The sequence below is a fragment of the Heterocephalus glaber genome, unplaced genomic scaffold (genome assembly GCF_053883595.1).
Source record: "Heterocephalus glaber isolate CG9 unplaced genomic scaffold, H.glaber_assembly_v1.0 deba00001461, whole genome shotgun sequence".
NCBI lineage: Eukaryota > Metazoa > Chordata > Mammalia > Rodentia > Bathyergidae > Heterocephalus > Heterocephalus glaber.
The window spans coordinates 40,274,009-40,293,639 of record NW_028258308.1 but is presented as its reverse complement, the minus strand read 5'-3'; the positions used below and the strand labels follow the sequence as shown (position 1 = coordinate 40,293,639).

The following is a 19,631-nucleotide window of genomic DNA, read 5'->3' as shown; positions in this document are numbered from 1 at the left end:
AAAAAAAAATCTTAGGGTAAAGAAACATCAGTTTTGATCAAAAAGTATACATGTAGAGGGCCAGGGATTTAGCTCAGTGGTTTTGCTGCCTGCTGCGCAAGTGCAAGGAGCTGAGTTCAATCTCCGGTACCAAAAAAAAAAAAGTATACATGTAGAATATGGCATTGATTGCACTCAATATTAACTGATACCATTGCCTGAAAGTTGGTTTTTAGGGGAAATCCAGGGTTTTTTTTCCCTCTCCCTCTCCCTCTCCCTCTCCTTCCTACCTTCTTTCCATCCTCTGCTTTCTTCCTCTTCTCTCTTCTGTCCTTCCCACCTCCCTTCATTCAAAAAAAGTAAAGTGAAGAGCTAAGTCTGGTTATTTGAATTTTGATGAATTAAAATTTTATCACATGAAGGCAGTCGTAAGCTTAAATAGGTGCCATAATGAAACTTTAAGGCCAGAGCTGCCAAGGGTCTTGCTTATCCTGTGTAGTGCTTTTGCTAAGCTAAGCAGTAACTAGAGCTATGCCCAAATGAGTTTGCTTTGTAACTTTATGTGTTTTTAAATTACATTTTCTTAACTTGAACAACATCTATTGTGCTCCCTCAGTACAGTTGTTTTAAGTGTTTTAATTTTTTTGTTTGTTTTTTTGGTACCGGGGATCAAACTCAGGTCCTTGCGCTTGCGCAGCAGGCAGTGAAACCACTGAGCTAAATCCCCGCCCCAAGTGTCTTAATTTTTGATACTTTCTCACTGCCTCCTGGTTGTCCCTAGGTGCCAGCCCTTCATGATTAGCATTGTAGAGGACCTGGCGGTGAGGGGAAGCCCAGAGTGGGGTCTACTGATGCTTCTGGACAGCTCCCCTCCTCTAGAGACCTCAGGGAAGTGCAGAACTGAACCCCTGGAAAAAAAGTTAGAAGTTGTTTCCACCTCCTTCCTACCCTGCTTCCCTTTTTTGTATTCTTTTTTGAGCAAACAAAATTTTATCTATTCACTATTCACTTCACGATTTTACCCACAACTTTTTTTTTCTCAGTACTCCTTCTGAGCTCTTTGGCCTTCTGAAGAATGGCTGATATTTAGAACAAGTGTATCTTCTCAACAGTGAAAATGTGTTCAAACATCTAGGCAGCAGGAGACGAGAAGTCACCACTGAAATTGTGTATTTTAGAAATCTGCTTTAGCTGTTTTTCCTCCCACCAAATTAGAAACATGTGAAAAGGTTTCTTCAGTCTTCCTCCTTGGCTGGCGTAATGCCTGAGGCATGTGAGTGGAGGCCTTGGTCAAACATCACCACTTTCCCCTAGCACTTGAGTGGGCTTATCCACCACCGCCACCCGTTAACTCTTAGCTTGTGCCCACTTCCTGAGAGCTGGTGGCTAGATCCGTCTCAGTAACACTGAGTCAGAAGTTTAGTTCTCAGGATTAGGCCTCAGTTTTTAGAGAATGTTCATGTGTAAACTTTTTTCTGTACACAATTCTTTGCTTTTTAACATTATGGACTTTGTTATTCAGAAAATAAAAGAAAAATGAAATGTTTTTATGCCTTTCAAGTGCCTTTGTATTTTTTTCCAACCTGAATGTTGACAGTTTTTTAATCTACTAGGAAATATAATTTTGCTTAATGTTTTTGAAATTTATTTAGGTAATACTTGTATTATTAAAAGCTTGAAATTCTGCCAGATATAATGCATGCTGTTAATCTTAGTGAAGTTTTTAGGTTTTAATAACAACTAGAGAGAAAAATTTTAAAGGAATATTTAGAATAATATAATTTATTTTAGTTGACCTCTTAACATAATTTTTTTTGTGTGTTTAAGAAATCTTACTGCTGGCTACAGTGGTACATACCTGTAGTTCAGCTACTTGCAAGGGTAAGGCAGGAGGATCACAAGTTGGAAGTCAACGTGGACAACTTAGACCCTGTCTCAAAAAACTATAGTAGAATAAAATAAAAAGGCTGGAGATGTAGCTCAGTGCAGAGACTCTGGGTTCAATTTCCAGTACCTTCCCTTACTCCCTGCCAAAGGAAAAACAAAACAATAGTAGGCTTGTATTGTATGGCAAAAATTACTCCTTATCTGCCTTCAGAAAAAAATCTAGAGGTCCCTTCCCTTAACGCCATGCAGATAGGTGTGGGGGAGAGTGACTCACTCCTAGCCTGTGGTATCCTCCCCAAGTTACCCCACTGCCCTGCTGCAGTTCGACTGGGGTAAGGAGCTAAGGTGAGCGCTTAGCTGGGTCTGGAATTGAAGCGAAGCTTTTGAGTGGGCTGCACAGACATGGGCAGTAGTTCTAAATCACTTTATTACACTAGTGATCAGAAATCCAGTTTTTAAATTTGAACATAGCTTTTTTTTTTTTTCTTTAATAAAGGTGTCCTAGGGCCAGGGATTTAGCTCAGTGGTTCCGGCACCTGCCTCACAAGCGTCAATCTCCAGTACCCCCCCCAAAAAAATCTGGATAATAAAGGTGTCTTACTAGATGCTCATCATAGTACTGCTACAGAAGCATCCAAGAAAGCTAATAAACAAGCTATCACTTATTTTACCTAGATTATATTAGTGACCCCCTAATTAAACATTCTGCTCTCCCTCTTGCTCCCTTCCAAAATATTTTCCACCTCACAGCCAACAGGATCTTTTTAAACATAAAATTGATGCTTGTTGCTTGTCTACCTAGACCTCTTCAGTGACTTTTCATTGCACTTAAGATAAAATCCAAACACTTTACTGTGGTGTGGTTTACAGCCTCATGATCTAGCCTGTTCTCAGCCCTCTTCTTGTAATCTTGCTCTTCCTTGGGCAGTTAGGTCAGTAGTTGTGACCTTAAAGTTTCTGCCTTTTAAACCCAGGTACCTCAGGCATCTTACTCTCTCTTCCTGTACCATCCATTCCCTTTTACTCATGTAACTCCTCTTTGGTTCTCAGATTATGACCTATTTTGTTAGAGATTCTTTTCCTGCCCTTCGTATCTAAAACTACACATAAACCGTTCTCTCTTCATAGAGCTCTTGATTAGTAAGTGGATGCTTCTGTCTCTGTTTGTTTGGTATACATATCTGTAAGGTCCTTTGGGTTAGGGACCACTGCTACATCTGTTTGTTTCTCTGTTAGAGACCCGGTTCCTTGAGCTGTGCCGGGACATGGAGTGACTGCTATAGACAGGGAGTCACTATGGAGTGACTACTGAGACTTAGCGCTTGAGATGTTAGTCTGTCTCACATATATATCATTTTCCTAACAGTTAAAAACTGTACAATACTATCTTTTCCCTAAGAAAACTTTTTTTTTTTTTTTTTGGTACTGGGGATCGAACTCAGGACCTTGTGCTTGCGAGGCAGGCACTGGAACCACTGAGCTAAATCTACCCAGCCCCCTAATAAAACTTTTTATAACAGTTTCTAAATCTCATGAAATAATGGAATGAGAATTTTAAGTAGCTTTGACAGTTATCTACATTCTTCCAGGAGAATTAAGACCTAATTTTTTGTTTGTTTTTTGTTTTTTTTGTTTTTGTTTAATTTTTTTTTTTAATTTTTTATTAACATATGTTTGCGACATACATAGTGATTACATTCAACTTGGGGGATTGAGAGTGTTTTTTGTTTTTTGAGAGGGTTTCACCATGTAGTTCAGACCGACTTGAACTCACTCTGTAGCCCAAGCTGGGCTTGAACTTGCAGCGATCTTCCTGCTTCGGCCTTCCAAGTGTAAGGATTACAGGCGTGTACCACTGCACCCAGTTTAAGACCTAATTTAATTTATACAATGGTACCTTAGTTCACGAACTTAATTCTTTCCATGATTCTGGTTGCAACCAAATTGAATGAGAACCAAATCAAGTTCAATGGTTAGGTTCAGTTTTGACCTTTGAGGGGGAAATTTGATTTGGTTGTACCCCTGTATACCCTTTGGTTTTTGCTTTTTGTTTTGCGTCTTGGTTTTTATTTTATTTATTTGTTTTTTGTTTTGTTTTGTTTTTTTGAGGCAGGGCCTCTCTTTGTAGTTCAGGCTGGCTCTGAACTTACTATGTCACCCAGGCTGGCCTCGAACTCGCGGTGATCCTTCTGCCTCAGCCTAGCCTCCCGAGTGCTGGGATCACAGGTGTGTGCCACCACACCTGGCTCTTGGTTTTGGTTTTTTGAGACAGGGTCTTATTCTATAAGGCTGGTAGTGAACTCACTATGAAGCCCAGCCTAACCTCAAACTCATGGCAATCCTATGTCTCAGCCTTCCAAATGCTAGGATCACAGTAGTGGGCCACCACACCTTTGTTTTCTGTTTGTTTCTTTCTTTCTTTTTGATTCAGCGCCTCACTATGTAGTTTAGGCTGGTCTTGAACTCACAATGTAGTACAGGCTGGCTTCAAACTTGTGGTAATCTTCCTAACCTCAGCCGCCCAAGTACTGAGATTATAGCATGCAGCACTATGCCTGGTGATATTACCTGATATTACCCTCTTTTAAAACCATTTGAATTCTGCTCTCTGACAAGTAGGAAATGTTTTAAATCTTTTAAATTATAGAAATAATTTATCTTTTACAGAAGATGAAGATAATACAACAGTGTAGAAGATCTTTCTTCACCATTTCCCTAATTCTACTCTCAAAAGATAATTACTGTTACCAAGTTGGTCTATATATAGTACCAAATATTTTTAATACATATACAGACTTTTAAGGTAAAAAAATTGAGATATATAGATTATCAACACAAATTAATGCTGTAGTTATTATCTCTGGCTAGTTTTTGTTATTTTTTGTGCTTCTGTAGGGTGTTTCTGAAATTAGTTGCTAAATTGAGGAGTATACATGTTTTGAGTACTGATAGTACTTCCAAATTTTATAGGCAGAAAGATAGATTACTTCTCAAAATATTTTCAGTACACATGTTTAGAAGTAAATTTTCTGGGTCAGAGCCTGAAAACTTGAGGCTTTTCATACATGTTGCCAAGTTGTTCTCCAGAAAAGTTCTAGGTTATATCTTATGAACAATTTGAGCACCCCCCCACCTTTTTTTTCTGAGCAGTTAAAAATACAGTTTAGGGCTGGGGATTTAGCTCAGTGGTTCTTGTGCCTGCCTTGCAAGCACAAGGTCCCGAGTTCAATCCCCACTACCAAAAAACAAACAAACAAAACCAAAAATACAGTTTAATTAGAAATTTAGTTTGGTGGGCTGGGAATGTACCTCAGCGACACAGTGTAAAAAAAAGATTTACTTTTGAAAGTAATCAAGTAAGTAGTGGGAGGTATATTCTTACTCGTTACATTGTTCAGTTAATAAGTGTCTTTTATTCTTTTCTGGTTTTTTTTTTTTTGGTACTGGGGATCAAACTCGGGACCTTATGCTTTCGAGGCAGGTGCCGGAACCACTGAGCTAAATCCCCGGCCCCATTCTTTTTGATGTTTTGTTTTCTTTAATTTTTTAATGTCACTGTTTCTTGGTTTGCTGCCACTTTATTCTGTTCCCCCCCTTTTCACCTAGAGACCAAATGAGAGGGTGGACTCCACACCAGAAAAGCCAAGAGAAGAGCCAGTGCTCAAAGACGCCATCCCGGTGAGTTGCTTTGTTGAGTACTATCTGACTAGATGTGATGTTGAGAGGAAGGCAAAAGCAAAGTGATTTTATTATAGCTCCGTACACCTTTTTTTTTGGTACCAGGGATTGAACTCACTCTGGTCCTTGCGCTTGCGCAGCAGGCCCTTGCTCTATACATCCCTATTTTAGAAATCACACTGAAATAAATCTTGGAACTGGTTTTAAGAAGTAGATATTTTCAGCTGGGTGTGGTTGTGCACGCCCGTAATCCCAGCACTTGGGAGGCCGAGACAGGAGGATTACTGCAAGAACTACACATTGAGATCCTGTCTAAAAAATTTAAAAAAAAAATTTAAAGTAGATATTTTCAGTGAATTATTTTCCTTTGAAGAACTATATTTTTATTGATCATTAGAATTTCAAGATGCCTTATTAATTTAGCAACATCAGTCCTGTTTTCAGTACAGTATTTGGGATAGGGCTTATTTTGTTTCCTCTTTTTTTCCCTCTTAATAGTTATAGATAACAGATATCAAAGAAAAGTATAATTAAGATAAATTTTACATTGTTAACATTTTTAGTGTAAGTAGTGCACAGTTTGTTTGATTGTTCATTTGTTTTAATTCACTTCTGATGGAGTTTTTGTGAACTTTTCCTGTAGGTTCAGCCAATACTGTCCTCTGCCCCAACCACAGAAGTAACTACTGGTGTTAAGTTCCAGGTTGGCGATCTTGTTTGGTCCAAGGTGGGAACCTATCCCTGGTGGCCTTGTATGGTTTCAAGTGATCCCCAGCTCGAGGTTCATACCAAAATTAACACAAGAGGTAAGAAAAGGCATAAATGGACATTAAGTAAAAAAATTGGCAATAAAGAAAACTTTAAGTGTTATATGTAAATGTAAGAATAAGCCAGGTGTGCTTGCAAATGCCTGTAAGTCTAAGCACTCTGGGTGGCTGAGCAGGAGGATCGCAAGTTCCAGCTCAGCCTGGGCAACTTAGTGACTTAGTAAAATCCTGTCTCAAAATAAAAAAGGGCTAGGAATGTAGCTTAGTGCAGAGGTCTTGGTTTCAACTCCCAGTACCTCCCCATGAATAATATATAATCTCACACAAAAATATACATATCTATATCCATTTTAATAACTACTGAAATAATTTTGGTCATCTTACTTGATAGAGAGCCCCTACAATTGATGTAGTCCTTGTGTGCCCTTATAATACTTTGCATTTGGTTACAATTTCTTTCTTCCTCCTTTGTGTGTGTGTGTGTGTGTTGTGTTTTGTAGCCATCAAACTTAGTCCTTCATGTATTCCAAGTGTCTTGGTTACTTTCTCATTGCTGAGACAATACTTGACAACCACAACTCTAAGGAGGAAACGTTTATTTTGGCTCACAGTTTGTAGAGGTTTCAGTCCATGCTCAGCTCAAGGCTCCACAGCAGGGTGGCATGGCAGAGGGGGCTTGCTTGTGGCATGGCAGCAGGAAGCAGAGAACAGTCAAGGGGGAGGGAGGGAGAGAGACTCTTTAGGCCATACTCCAGAGATCCACTTCCTCTGACCTGGCTTCACCTCTCCAACATTACATATAGCTATAAACAGATCTAATCACCTCCCAAAGCACCACTAAGAACATACGGAGTTCTGAGGGGATATCTGGATGTAAACCGGAACACCAGGTCAGTGCTTAGCCTCGAGCCAGTCTCCTGGCTCCACAGTTCCTTTCTTAAAACACTTACCTGACTGACTTTCATGTTTCCTAAAAAAAAAAAAAACCTGTTGAATACATAATGTCTTATATGAGCTTAATATGGGCCAACCTTCTTTAATTTCATCACTGATTCCTGTGGATAGTAATTTTTTTTTTAAATCTAGATGAGTACTTTTCATTCTAATCAATTTTACAGGATAGTTTCTTCTTCATCCACTCCATTTTTAAATCTAAATTTCCTGTGGCATCCCTATATATTTGAAATGACAGAAGTATAGCTTAAATCTAGTTAGATATAACATAGGATCTTACCTTAGGAATGTTAAAAGTTAAGAAAAGATGTATTCACACTTTTTTCTCTTGTGTGTATGTGTGTGTGCACGTGCATAAGCACGCACATGCATGCACCTGCACAGTTTGGGAATTGAACCCAGGTTGTCACACATGCTAAGCAACCACTTGGCCACTGAGCTCCACTTCAGCCTAGAAGTTTGAGCTTTGAACTTATTTTCTGGATATTTTTTGCTTTATAAACTCATTCTTGTTGTGTATTGACTTCCTCATTACGACAAATTTGCACCTGTTCTTTTTCTCTCACCTTAAACTTGTTTGCTATTTTGGGGAAGAGTGTCACCTTAGGTCTGGTGAGTCAAATCTGTGAGGGGATCAGCCTGTCTGTGATACTTCGGCTGCATAGCTAGGAGTCTGCTCAGGTATAGCAGGCAGTATGGCTTGATGGTCTTTCATCTAGTCAGTATCATGTGCTGAGTGAAGGTTGAAAGAGTCGAAGCATCAATGGGGCAGATGTGAAAAACTAACATTATTGAGTGTGCACTGTTCTGCAAAGTACTGTATTAAGCAGTTCTCTTATTGTGCGATCCTCATAGCAGCACCACCATGAAGTGGGGAGTGTTATATCATGTTTCAGATAAGTAGAGTCTCAAAGAGATCTTATTCCATAACCCCTGCTCTCAAACACTACCTAGATGTTAGAAGTGAAGCAATTTAATTTATCCAGGCATGATTTACAGAGACTAGGGGAGGCAGTCCTTGTCCTGCCCCTGTGTAAGATGGGTGTTGGACTGGTCTCTGCAGTACCTTGTGGCTTCAATAATCCATGGTTCTACAAGTGGGAAAGGACAGGACTCTCCAAGGAGGCCAGTTCCTTTTTTTTCTTGGTATCAGGGATTGAACTCGGGTCCTTGTGCTTGCGCAGCAGGCGGTGAAACCACTGAGCTAAATCCCCGGCTAGGAGCCCAGTTCTTAAATGAAACAATTTTTGTCCACAGCTGAGCCTCCTAGCTCTCAGGGTAATTGCATCATGTAAGGGCTCTTCAGTTCTCTCCTCTCAGGAAAGCATTCTTTTGAGATTAAATAAGGATTTCACATTTAATTACTTTATGAAAACCTGCTAATTTTAGCTTTTTTGTGAGATACAAATGAAAGCACAATCTATGCCTTATCTGTATTTTAAAGGAAGTATTTAAATTTAGTTGTATTAATCTTGTCTGGGACCCCCCCCCCCCGGGCATTCTCCTACTTTAGTGCTGGAAAAACTAATTAAAAAAAAAAAATCACAGGCCAGGGATTTAGCTCAGTGGCACTGCACCTGCCTTGCAACCGAAAGGTCCTGAGTTCGATCCCCAGTACCAGAAAAAAAAATCATTACTGGAAATATGAGAATTTAGGTTAAGAAATACGTATTTTGATAAAAATTTAAAATACTCTTTTTGTTTTCAGTCTTTCTGTGTCAGAATTGCAGATGTGCACCACCATGCCTGGCTCTTTTTTTGCTTTAAAAAATATCATATGTTTATTAGGGGAAAAATAAAGCTTGACAAAAAGCAAAAGGTGCCCATATTCTCATCCTTCAAATATGTAATGACTAAAAAATTTGGGGTTAACTCCTTTTCTCTGTGAGTATTATAATTAATAGATATGTAAAGATTTTTATTGAGAGTCTTAAGTAGTAAGTATCCCATAATACCTATTTTTACTTTTAACCCTGTTTTTAAGTTTAAAACTAAATGGTTTTGCCAGGTGGCCCATGCCTGTAATCTTAGCACTGGGAAGGCTGAGGCTCCTGGATGTCTGCAAGTTTGAGACCAGCCTGGGCTACATAGTGAGTTCAAGGCCAGCCTGAACTACATAACAAGACCTTGTCTCAAAATACTGGGAAAAAACCCCAAAACCCTGAATATTTTTGAATTTTTTTTTTTATATAAGAATATTTCCTTTACATTTTTTTGTCTTTTTTTTGTGGTACCGGGAATCTAGCACAAGATCTTGCACTTGCCAGGCAAGTTCGTCACTGCTGAGCTACATCCCCGGCCCTTCCTTTACATTTTTCTGTATAATTTAGGCCTGGGCCAGGGATTTGGCTCTGGTTCCACTGCCTGCCTTGCAAGCACAAGACCTGAATTCAATCCCCGGTACCAAATAAATAAATAAATAAATAGGTCAATTGGCTCATTACCAAAGAACAAGATCAGTTTAAAAAAAAAAATTTTAGGCCATTATTTTGAGACATATGTGCTTGATTCTGATTTTTTTTTTTTTTTGTCTTTATGTTTTTATTTCCCTCTTAGTATTGTTTTCAAGTCAGTGAGAAACAAAGTGCTAGCAAGTTAGGCAAAGTGCTTCATTTGCTTCCTTTCAAATGAGTAATTTAATGAAGAAGTTGAATATACAGCTGAAAATGACGTATTCCCTACGAATTTCAGGTTTTTGTGTTTTTAACTTTAAAGTCCCCTAGGATTGTCTGCTTCTGAATAACTGATCTTTGGTAAGAGATTATGTCCTAGGTGCTTTCCTATGAACCTACCAGGTACCCTGTCCTCCAAACTCACTAGTAGTTTAGGTTACCTTCTTGTTTTTCTCCCTGAAGTGCTTAAATTTTTTATAAAGCTTCTCTGATTAATTATAATTAGATTTGTACTTGGGTCTTCCTTCTCAGATTAGGTGATACAGAAATCTGAGTTCACTCTCCTCTCATGACCTGTTTTACTTATGAAATTTTAATCTGGTCTCAAAATAATCCCCTAGCAATCTCCCATTAATTCCTAATAATATTAACATATGTCTCATCTAAGATACAATGAAATTTCAGATGACGAAAGTGGCTCAATTTAAGCCTATACTCATCATTTTTCTAGTCAGGATCCACTTTTTTGCTATTTCTTTCCCTACCTGTATTATTGTAGATTGCCTGAGAAGACTAGTTCCTACTTTTCTCTATTGATCTAATACTTTTTCTCTAGAGCAGTGTTCTTCAAACTATCTTTATTAAAAGACTAGTTTTTGCTAATTTTTGAAAGTTTCCAAGCCAGGCATGGTGGTGCATGCCTGTAATCCCAGCACTAGGGAGGCTGAGGTATGAGGACTGCAGCAAGTTCCATGGCCAGCCTGGGCTACATAGGGAGACTAGCATTTAAGAAACTGAAAGAAAAAAAAAGTTTCCAATCCACTGTGGGTGTGGTGGCACACACCTGTAATCCCAGCACTCTGGAAAGCTGAGGCAAGAGGATCACAAGGTCAAGCCCAGCCTGGGCAATTGAAATGAATTAGTGAGACCTTGTCTCAAAATAAAAAATTTTTTAAAGGGCTGGGGATGTAATAATCAGTGTGAAGGCCATGGATTCAGTCCTCCCATAACACACACACATTTTTAGTCTGCCATGGACCAATACAACAAAATTTGATTATTTAAGCCCCTACCTCCCATATAGTATAGGACCTCAGTGTCAGATCACTTTCATAGTTCTGTATGCATCATCTAAATGCCTGTACTTACTTTGTCACAGTCTGGCTTGTTCTTCAGGTCACACTTTCAGAGTAGCAGTGCTCTTAAGCAACAATTCTCAGGTGTTGTAGTGCCAGCATGCTTTTTGTTTTGTTGTTTTATTTTTTAGAGACAGGATCTTGCTCTGTAGTTCAGGCTGGCCTTGATCTCATGGTGATCCTCCTTCCTCAGCCTCCTGAGTGCTGGGATTACAGGCATGCACCACCACACTCAGTTGTGCCAGCACCCTTTTTACCTTTAAAATTTGAGGATTCTAAAAAGCCTTTTTTATAGTGTTTATATGTTATACCTGTAATCTATTATATCATCAATTATATCTTTATGAAAAACTTTTCTCAAAAAATTAATGATTTTACATTTTTGTAAGTCTCTTTAATGTCTAGCTTAAATGAAGATGCTGGATTCTCAAATCTCCTTCTGTATTCAGTCTGGTATGACTTCTTGTTTTGATTGAAGTGTATGTAGATAATCTTTTTTTTTTTGGTACCAGGGATCGAACTCGGGACCTTGTGCTTGCGAAGCAGGCGGCAGAACCACTGAGCTAAATCCCCAGCCCAATGTAGATAATCTTAACCTCACACAGATGTGTCATAGGCAAAAAGAACAGTATTTTATAACTTTTTCAGATAATTATGGATGTTTTTCTTTGATATTACACCAAAACTAAAAAATTGTGAGTTAGTTACATGTGGATTCTGAAATCCTACCAATGAACTTTTTGTACTTTTCTACATTAAAATCCACTGGTTCTATCTTGCACTTTGAGTGGCTCCTTTACCATGTGTAATTTTGAAACATCTTGCGTTCATTGTCCATTTAAAAACTTGGTTTACTGAGTCATGTATAAGTAGCTCTTTCAAATGCTGACACATTCTTTTATTGACAATCTTTTAAATTATATTAATTAATATCACTGCTTATTTCATTAGAAAATTCTTTGATTACAGTGAACCCTTGACTTACGAACTTGATAGGTTCCCGAGGGCTGGTTGTAAGTCAGTACAGCTGAGATCTGGATGTTTACCTGGCTACTTGTTATAGGTAACAAGAGCCAGATGAATCTTCCATTAACCTAACTAACCCAAGTTGTTCATAAATCAGGCCCGTCATAACTTGAGGGTTTACTGTATTGGGAAGCTAGCTGACTCAGAGGATCAAAACAGTTTTTCTAGAATTTTACAAGATTTTGCTTGAAAGATCAGACTTTATTACTGGCAACAAGTAATGTTGTTTTCCTTGAAGTAAAGAAATTAGATTTTTGGAGAGAATCTGCCAAATACTCATTTGACTAACCATAGTTCTTCTTTCAGACATATTTTCTAGTAAAAATGAAGTCCCTTGAAAAAGTGAGTGTCCCTCTCACTTTGTCACTCAAATAGTCATACCAGTGCTATCCTCAAGACAGCCATCATACTCTGTGTGGTCTAGGGTTTCATTTTTCCCTTTTATCACAGAGTATTAATGGGACATGTATCCAAGGATCAAGATTTAGGAAAATTAGTACTTTTTACTGGTTCACAAGGATAGTAAGTAAAACTTTTAAGTGCCATTTGATAGCTGTGAAAAATACAGTGATGAGTGTACTTTGGTACATTCACTTTGTCTCTATTCATTCTAGGATGCTAGCAGTCTTATCTGCTGTCGCTTTTGTTGCTACTAAATACAAATGTCAACATAGTAAGAAAGACCAGTAATATCTGATAATGTTATAAAGACAGTTTCAAGACCTCACCTGATCCCTGAGTCTCCTATTCATATAGCTAGAAGAGCAGTTTAATCAGCATTTGTCTTTTAAAAGTCCAAGGAAACAAGGTCAGACATTTTTCAAAAGAAACATTATTTATAATCCCAGTTTGTTTATGAAAAGATTGACAGTATGTAGAAATAAATTATGTAACAGTGTTGGGTGAAATGGTACATACTTGTAATCCTAGGACTCTGGGAGGCTGAGACAGGAGAATTACACATTAAACTCAAACTCAACCTGGGCAATCTGGAAAAAAAAATTTTTTTTTTTCCGGTATGGGAATTGAACTCAGGACTTTGTGCTTAGCAAGGCAGACATGGTGTCACTGAGCTAAATTCCCAGCTCTAACCGGGCAGTCTGATTTACCAGGACCATGTCTCAGAATAAGGAGTGGGGATGTAGTCATGAGTTCAATCCCCAGTGCTGCCAAATGAAGAAATAGTATAAGCAAAGCAATAAATCTAATAATTAGCAGAATTTCTGCTTTTCTCTTAAAACTTGCTGGACTGATTTTAATCATTTGGAGTGATTTCTTTTTCCTCCCAGTACTGGGATTGAACCAGGGCCTTTTCACTGACCAATATCTCCATCCCTTTTTAAACTTTTTAAAAATTATTTTGTTATAGGGTCTTGCTAATAAATTGCTAAATTGCCCATCTTCCTGCCTCAGCTTCCCAGAGTACTGGGATTATAGGCATGTGCTACCACACCTACATATTTGGAGTGATTTTCACAGAACTATTAGTTGTATAATTGGTAGATATTGGAATATGTCTTTGGACAATTCAAAATATACAAATTTTAATGGGAGTAACAGAAAGGAACCTAGATAAGAGGCCCTTTTGCTTAATTAAGTACAGTATATGTGGATGCTTATGTTCTGGAATAATTAAGAATTTTTACTTACAGGTGCCCGGGAATATCATGTCCAATTTTTTAGCAACCAGCCAGAGAGGGCATGGGTTCATGAAAAGCGGGTACGGGAGTATAAAGGTCATAAACAGTATGAAGAATTACTGGCTGAAGCAACCAAACAAGCCAGCAATCACTCTGAAAAACAAAAGGTAAATACAGCATATTAATATTTTTGTTAAGTCTAATTCATTAAGAGAAATATCACATGTTCTCCCTAATATGTGGAATCCAAAATATATGCCAAGAAAGTAGAAAGGAGACTATTATTAGACAAGAGGAAGGGAATAAGGGGAAAGAGGGTGTAAGGGTGGATAATAGAGGGGATGGATATGATCAGAATATATACACTGAGACCTGCCTAATGGGATGGGGGAAGGCAGGGCAGAGGGGCAGTGAAGGTAAGAATGATTATATTAGGTTGTGTGCATGTGCGAATCTGCCAAAAGTATAAATATTTTTATTAGTCTGGGGTGTATCTGTGCATGTGCACGTGCGTGCGTGTGTGCACACACATTGTTTGATGCTGGGGATCAAACCTATGCCAGGCATGTGTTTTATCACTGAGCTGTACCCTAGTCCACTGATATGGTTTTTAAAGGACTTAATAATTCAGAATCTTTCATACTTGAATTCAGACAGTTGTTTTAATGATGTTATTTTAATTCCTTTAAGTTCAGTTTTAATCACTGTAAGTGATCAGTAGGTTTGTAAGTACAGTAGGATTTACATGTTACATAAATAACATTATAGTATTATTAAAAACTTTACCTGCTTAATAGAGTGTTGGATTCTTTTGTGAGTGGAATTAATATGTGTAAGTCTATAAGATGTCAGTGAAATTTGGAAAAATCCATGGATTTAAAATTTTCCTATTTTGATGTCTTCTTGTATTGCTGGAGTATCACATTTATTTTTTATTATTTATTTATTTATTTATTTTGGTACCAGGGATCAAACTCGGGTCCTTGTGCTTGCAAGACAGGTGGCGAAACCACTGAGCTAAATCCCCGGCCCTTGGTGTCTTCTTTTTTTTTTTTTTTTTGGTACCTGGGATTGAACTCAGGACCTTGCACTTGCAAGGTAGGCACGGTGCCACTGAGCTACATCCCCGACCCTAAGAGTTTTTTATATGTATTGACTCATTTAATCTTCACAGTAACTCCTATGAGGTAGATAGTCTTACTCTTTTTTTTTTTTGCAGATGAAGAGACTAAGGCACAGAAAGCTTAAGTAACTGGTTCGCACAGAACTTACAAGAGATGGAACCAGGAAATATATTTGCTACAGTGATAGATATTATAGAATTTTGATGTCCTCTTGATAATCTGGTTGAGATTCTAAACTCGACTACTTATAATATGGGTCACTTGTGATTCATAAATGTGCCATTTTTTACTTTAGAGTTAAATGTTATCACAGAGAACTGATTGGTTTTATGAGACTTATAATGTACAGACATATATTGGTATTTGACATATACTATACTGCCTCATAGTTTAATTAACTGACTTCAGTCTGTCTCAGCTTAACCTTCTGAATAAGTCCTAATTGATTCAGTCATCTCCTACACTTCTAATCACTGCTTTGGCCACCTCACACAATTTTATCCAAAGCTCTCTTACCTCTCCTGCCAATTCAAAGTTCTTCTGATCAACCATGGATATTAGAGACCTGTGGTAACTGTGATTTGGGTTCCTGTATTTTTTTCTCTTGTACTTGCCTACTGTCTTTGGTCTTGTCAGCTTTTATTTGTTCCTTACTCTTCCTCCTTTCACTCCTTTCTGTCCCTATTTGTATTATGGTACAGACTAGCAGCACACCTTTATTGGTTCTCTGCTAGTTTGCCGTGTGATCACCATAGTACCTGTTAGTCACCCCCACCCTCTAGCTGTGGAGGAAGCTTTGGGTTGTCACTTTTAATGTTAGTATTCAACTGGCCACTGAAAGCAGTCATTTTTGTAACCTTTCTTCTTTTTTCCCTAGTTATCACTAGCATTTTGTGATTATGATATGAGGACAACTTCCTCTTTGGGGAACTCACCTAGCAAGTGGTCAGTAGAGAAAGGACGTGTAAGAATAGAACTTAATGACATCTAATAGAGTAATACTAATTTAAATCAAAGTTACAGAGTTAAGATAGTCCACTTATTTGACTGAAGAACCCAAAGATATTCATGTGTACCCAAAAAGATAACAGAACCAATTGGGAAATGCATTTTGGTTTCAGTGTACCTGTTAAAGTGTATCACATTGGGCCAGGAATTTAGCTCAGTGGTGCTGAGCCTGCCTCACAAGCGCGAGGTCCTGAGTTTGATCCCCAGTACCTGAAAAAAAAAAAGCTAAAGTGTATCACATTAATGCCTGTACCCTTTTTCAAGATCCGGAAACCCCGACCTCAAAGAGAACGTGCCCAGTGGGATATTGGCATTGCCCATGCAGAAAAAGCATTGAAAATGACTCGAGAAGAAAGAATAGAACAGTATACTTTCATCTATATTGATAAACAGCCTGAAGAGGCTTTATCCCAAACAAAAAAGAATCCTATCTCCAAGACCGAAGTTAAAAAACCCCGAAGACCAAGATCTGTGTTGCATATTCAACCAGAACAGACCAATTCAGGGGAGGTGGCCTCTTCTCAGTCAAGTACTGACCTTCGGAGACACAGTCAGAGGCGGCACACAAGTGTGGAAGAGGAAGAACCACCCCCTGTTAAAATAGCCTGGAAAACAGCAGCCGCAAGGAAATCCTTACCAGCTTCCATTACAATGCACAAAGGGAGCCTGGATTTGCAGAAGTGTAACATGTCCCCAGTTGTAAAAATTGAACAAGTGTTTGCTCTTCAAAACGCGACAGGAGATGGGAAATTTATCGATCAGTTTGTTTATTCAACGAAGGTACCTTCTTTTTTATGTTTTTCGTTTGTTTTGTTTTGTTTTTGGAGAGGGTTACTGTAAAAGTAGTCAATGCTGGCATTTAAAGAAACAACACAAGGATGTATTTTAAATACCCTTTGTCTCTCCCACATTTGAAATATGCAGTCTTATTTACCCTGGGACAAAAAAGCCATAGGCAAAACGTCTATGTTTTTCTTTTCTTTTCTTTTTTTTCATTTTCTTTTGTAATATTCCCATCTGTAGTAGATTAATCTTGAGCTATGCAGCCAAAATTGAGTGTAGGTCCTGAAAGTCATGGAAAAAAACTGGGCAGTTTGCCTATTTGTAGTTTGTATAGTTTTTCTTTGTTGCAGTGTGGGCTTCTTACTAAAATCATTTTTCCAGTTTTCTGAATTAACCATTGTTATAAAAACTACTGTACTAATTCTACTTGCTGATCTGCTTGGTTTCACCAGTAATTTTGTTGGACTCCTGTTCTTAGGCTATCTAACTGCATTTTATTGAAATCCCAGTACTGTTTGTCCTGTGACATTTAATTGTGGTGATAGCCTGGATGATGGATTAGAAATAATCGCTACAAACCAAATCCCTCCATCTCCCTACCCTGGGCCTCCATTTAAGGCACTTACAATTTAGCCTAAAGACAGCCCCCTTCCATAACATTGGTAATATCTGTATACCTCCTCACCACTCTCCCAACCCACACAGCTTTGGGTTTTTTATTTAAATTTAGTTGCATTTCATGCATGTTTGCTTTTAAAAAATTAAGAATTCTGTGTTTGTTTATTCCCAAGAGAGTCGTATGCACATTAAAATAATTAATTAAATGTAAGTTGCCTCATTAGTAATATATTTTCTTAGAAACATTCAAAGTCCTCTGTGGGCCCTGGTAAAGCTTATGTTTGGTCTCCATTTTCATTCTCTTGATAGCAAACGAGTCTTTTGAATCTTTTAAAAATACAAAATAGTGATATTCTTGGAGCTAGTTTTATCTACTTCTAGATGCACAAATTAAACTCAGCCCCCTTGCCACTAAGAATGTTATTTAAAGGAAATTTGAGATAAAATTGATTTTTAAAAAGTAGTTATAAATCACTTCTTATTTGTACTCCTTTGCATTAAAAATACCTAAATGAGACCTAAATTAATTTTACCTACCTTCTTTTGCTCCAGATTACTTATTGGTCACATTTTGGTCATCACAAATGATGTATTTCTTTATCTAAAAATATTCTTGTCTCTTCAGACCTGTTGACTTTTCTATCTTGTAATAGGGCACTTTATCAAATGAAAGTGACTAGAGTTATCTGCTGTATGTATAAAAGAAGAAACCAGAACAGGAAATATTTTGACAGAATATTGAGTGAAACAAGCTCATTTCTTAGGAATATCTATCACTTGGACTTAGACAAATAGTCTTTTCCTACATGCTCTCATGGTACATTTTCTAATACATGCTGATGACAATAAAATTGTTGTGATAATGGCTAACATAAATGAACTAGAATCAAAGATCAATAAATTCAAGGAAATTATAATCATGTTAAGCCAACTTCATAAGTCCGTGATGCCTTTTGCTTGGTAATTACCTTTTTTTTTTTTTAATTTTGCCTTATTTTAAAGGGAATTGGTAACAAAACGGAAATAAGTGTCAGGGGGCAAGACAGGCTTATAATTTCCTCACCAAACCAGAGAAATGAAAAGCCAACACAGAATATATCATCTCCTGAAGCAACATCTGGTCCTACAGGTGGGTGTGAATGAGGAGTATATGGATCCATTTTGAGAGATCATCATTCTGTTCTGCTGTGTTACTAAGAAACTTCATTATCAAAAGTAAATTGCAGGGCTGGGGATTTAGCTCAGTGGTTCCGCCACCTGCCCTGCAAATGCAAGGACCTGAGTTTGATCCTTAGTACCCCCCCAAAAAACAGTAAATTATAGAGCCTAGCATGGTGGTGCACTTTTATAGTCCCAGATATTCAGAAGACTGAGGCACAGGGATCACTTGAGCTCAGGAGTTCAAGACCAGGCAAAGCAACATAGCAAGACCACATTTCCCCCCACCCCCCAAAAATCAAATTATAAAACAATTATTTCAATAGAAATAATGGATTAGGGGTAGAGAATTTTATTCATAGTAACAGTTATTTTTCCTTCAAGAGTTTAAAAAAGGACAGTTCTATAAGAATAGCTATAAAATCTAAACATTGCACATTTGATTATCTCTAGTTGGATGGGAATAATAGCTTTAGTTTTCTAGCACTATTAGCACATTTTTACCATGTCTTCCTTCATCCTCTATTGGAAGCAAATTGGCAGATATCAGAGCTCTTTTCATTAGTTCTAGGTATGCAAGGTCTTGGTAGGTGAGAGGCCTATGACCTAACTATCCTATTGTAACCTGTTCTCTGATAAATGGACACCATGAATTGAAAATCATGCTCTGTTATTGCCTAAAGGAGAGATGCCTATATTCTATATATACCTTTAGAATGTTTAACGTAATTTTTTAGAGGCTGACAGGATCTTAGGGTTTCAATGGAATGGTGGGTTTGGTTTATATAAAAGTATTGTATCAGTAATATTTCTGTAAAACTGCTTCACATAGCCATCAAGAAAAGAGTTAAGTATTGATTAGCTTGGTCATTTGGAATCTTAATTTAGGAGATTTGATTTGTTTTTTTTATTTATTTTTGGTACCAGGGATCAAACTCAGGACCTTGTGCTTGTGAGGCAGGTGCAGTGCCACTGAGCTAAATCCCTGGCCCTGAGATTTATTTTATTTCGTTCTTTAGTTGTTGTTTTTTTTTAATCTTAATTGATTTTTTTTTTTGGTAGCAGGGATCAAACTCGGGTCCTTGGGCTTCCGCACCAGGCAGCGAAACCACTGAGCTAAGTTCCCGGCCCCTGTTTTTTTAAAATCTTAACTGACTAAGTAATAGAGAAAAACAACAAACTGCTTTCTCTCCTGCTATACTTTGACTACTCAGTGCACTTCTAGATGGGTGGATTTTTGTCACCCTGACCAATTCTCCAA

General features: G+C 37.9%; 1 protein-coding gene across 7 annotated transcripts in view; it reads left to right on the top strand.

Annotated features, from left to right (window-relative positions):
- The window catches only part of Nsd3 (nuclear receptor binding SET domain protein 3), a 130,569-nt gene that overhangs the window by 46,030 nt on the left and 64,908 nt on the right, over window positions 1-19,631 (top strand). For all 7 annotated transcript variants that reach the window (XM_013076069.3, XM_004855352.4, XM_004855349.4 and 4 more), the window contains 5 exons: window positions 5,473-5,544; window positions 6,188-6,350; window positions 13,692-13,846; window positions 16,076-16,591; window positions 18,215-18,341. In XM_013076069.3, coding sequence (XP_012931523.1) covers window positions 5,473-5,544; window positions 6,188-6,350; window positions 13,692-13,846; window positions 16,076-16,591; window positions 18,215-18,341 — 1,033 coding nt within the window. The remainder of the gene's footprint in view (window positions 1-5,472; window positions 5,545-6,187; window positions 6,351-13,691; window positions 13,847-16,075; window positions 16,592-18,214; window positions 18,342-19,631) is intronic.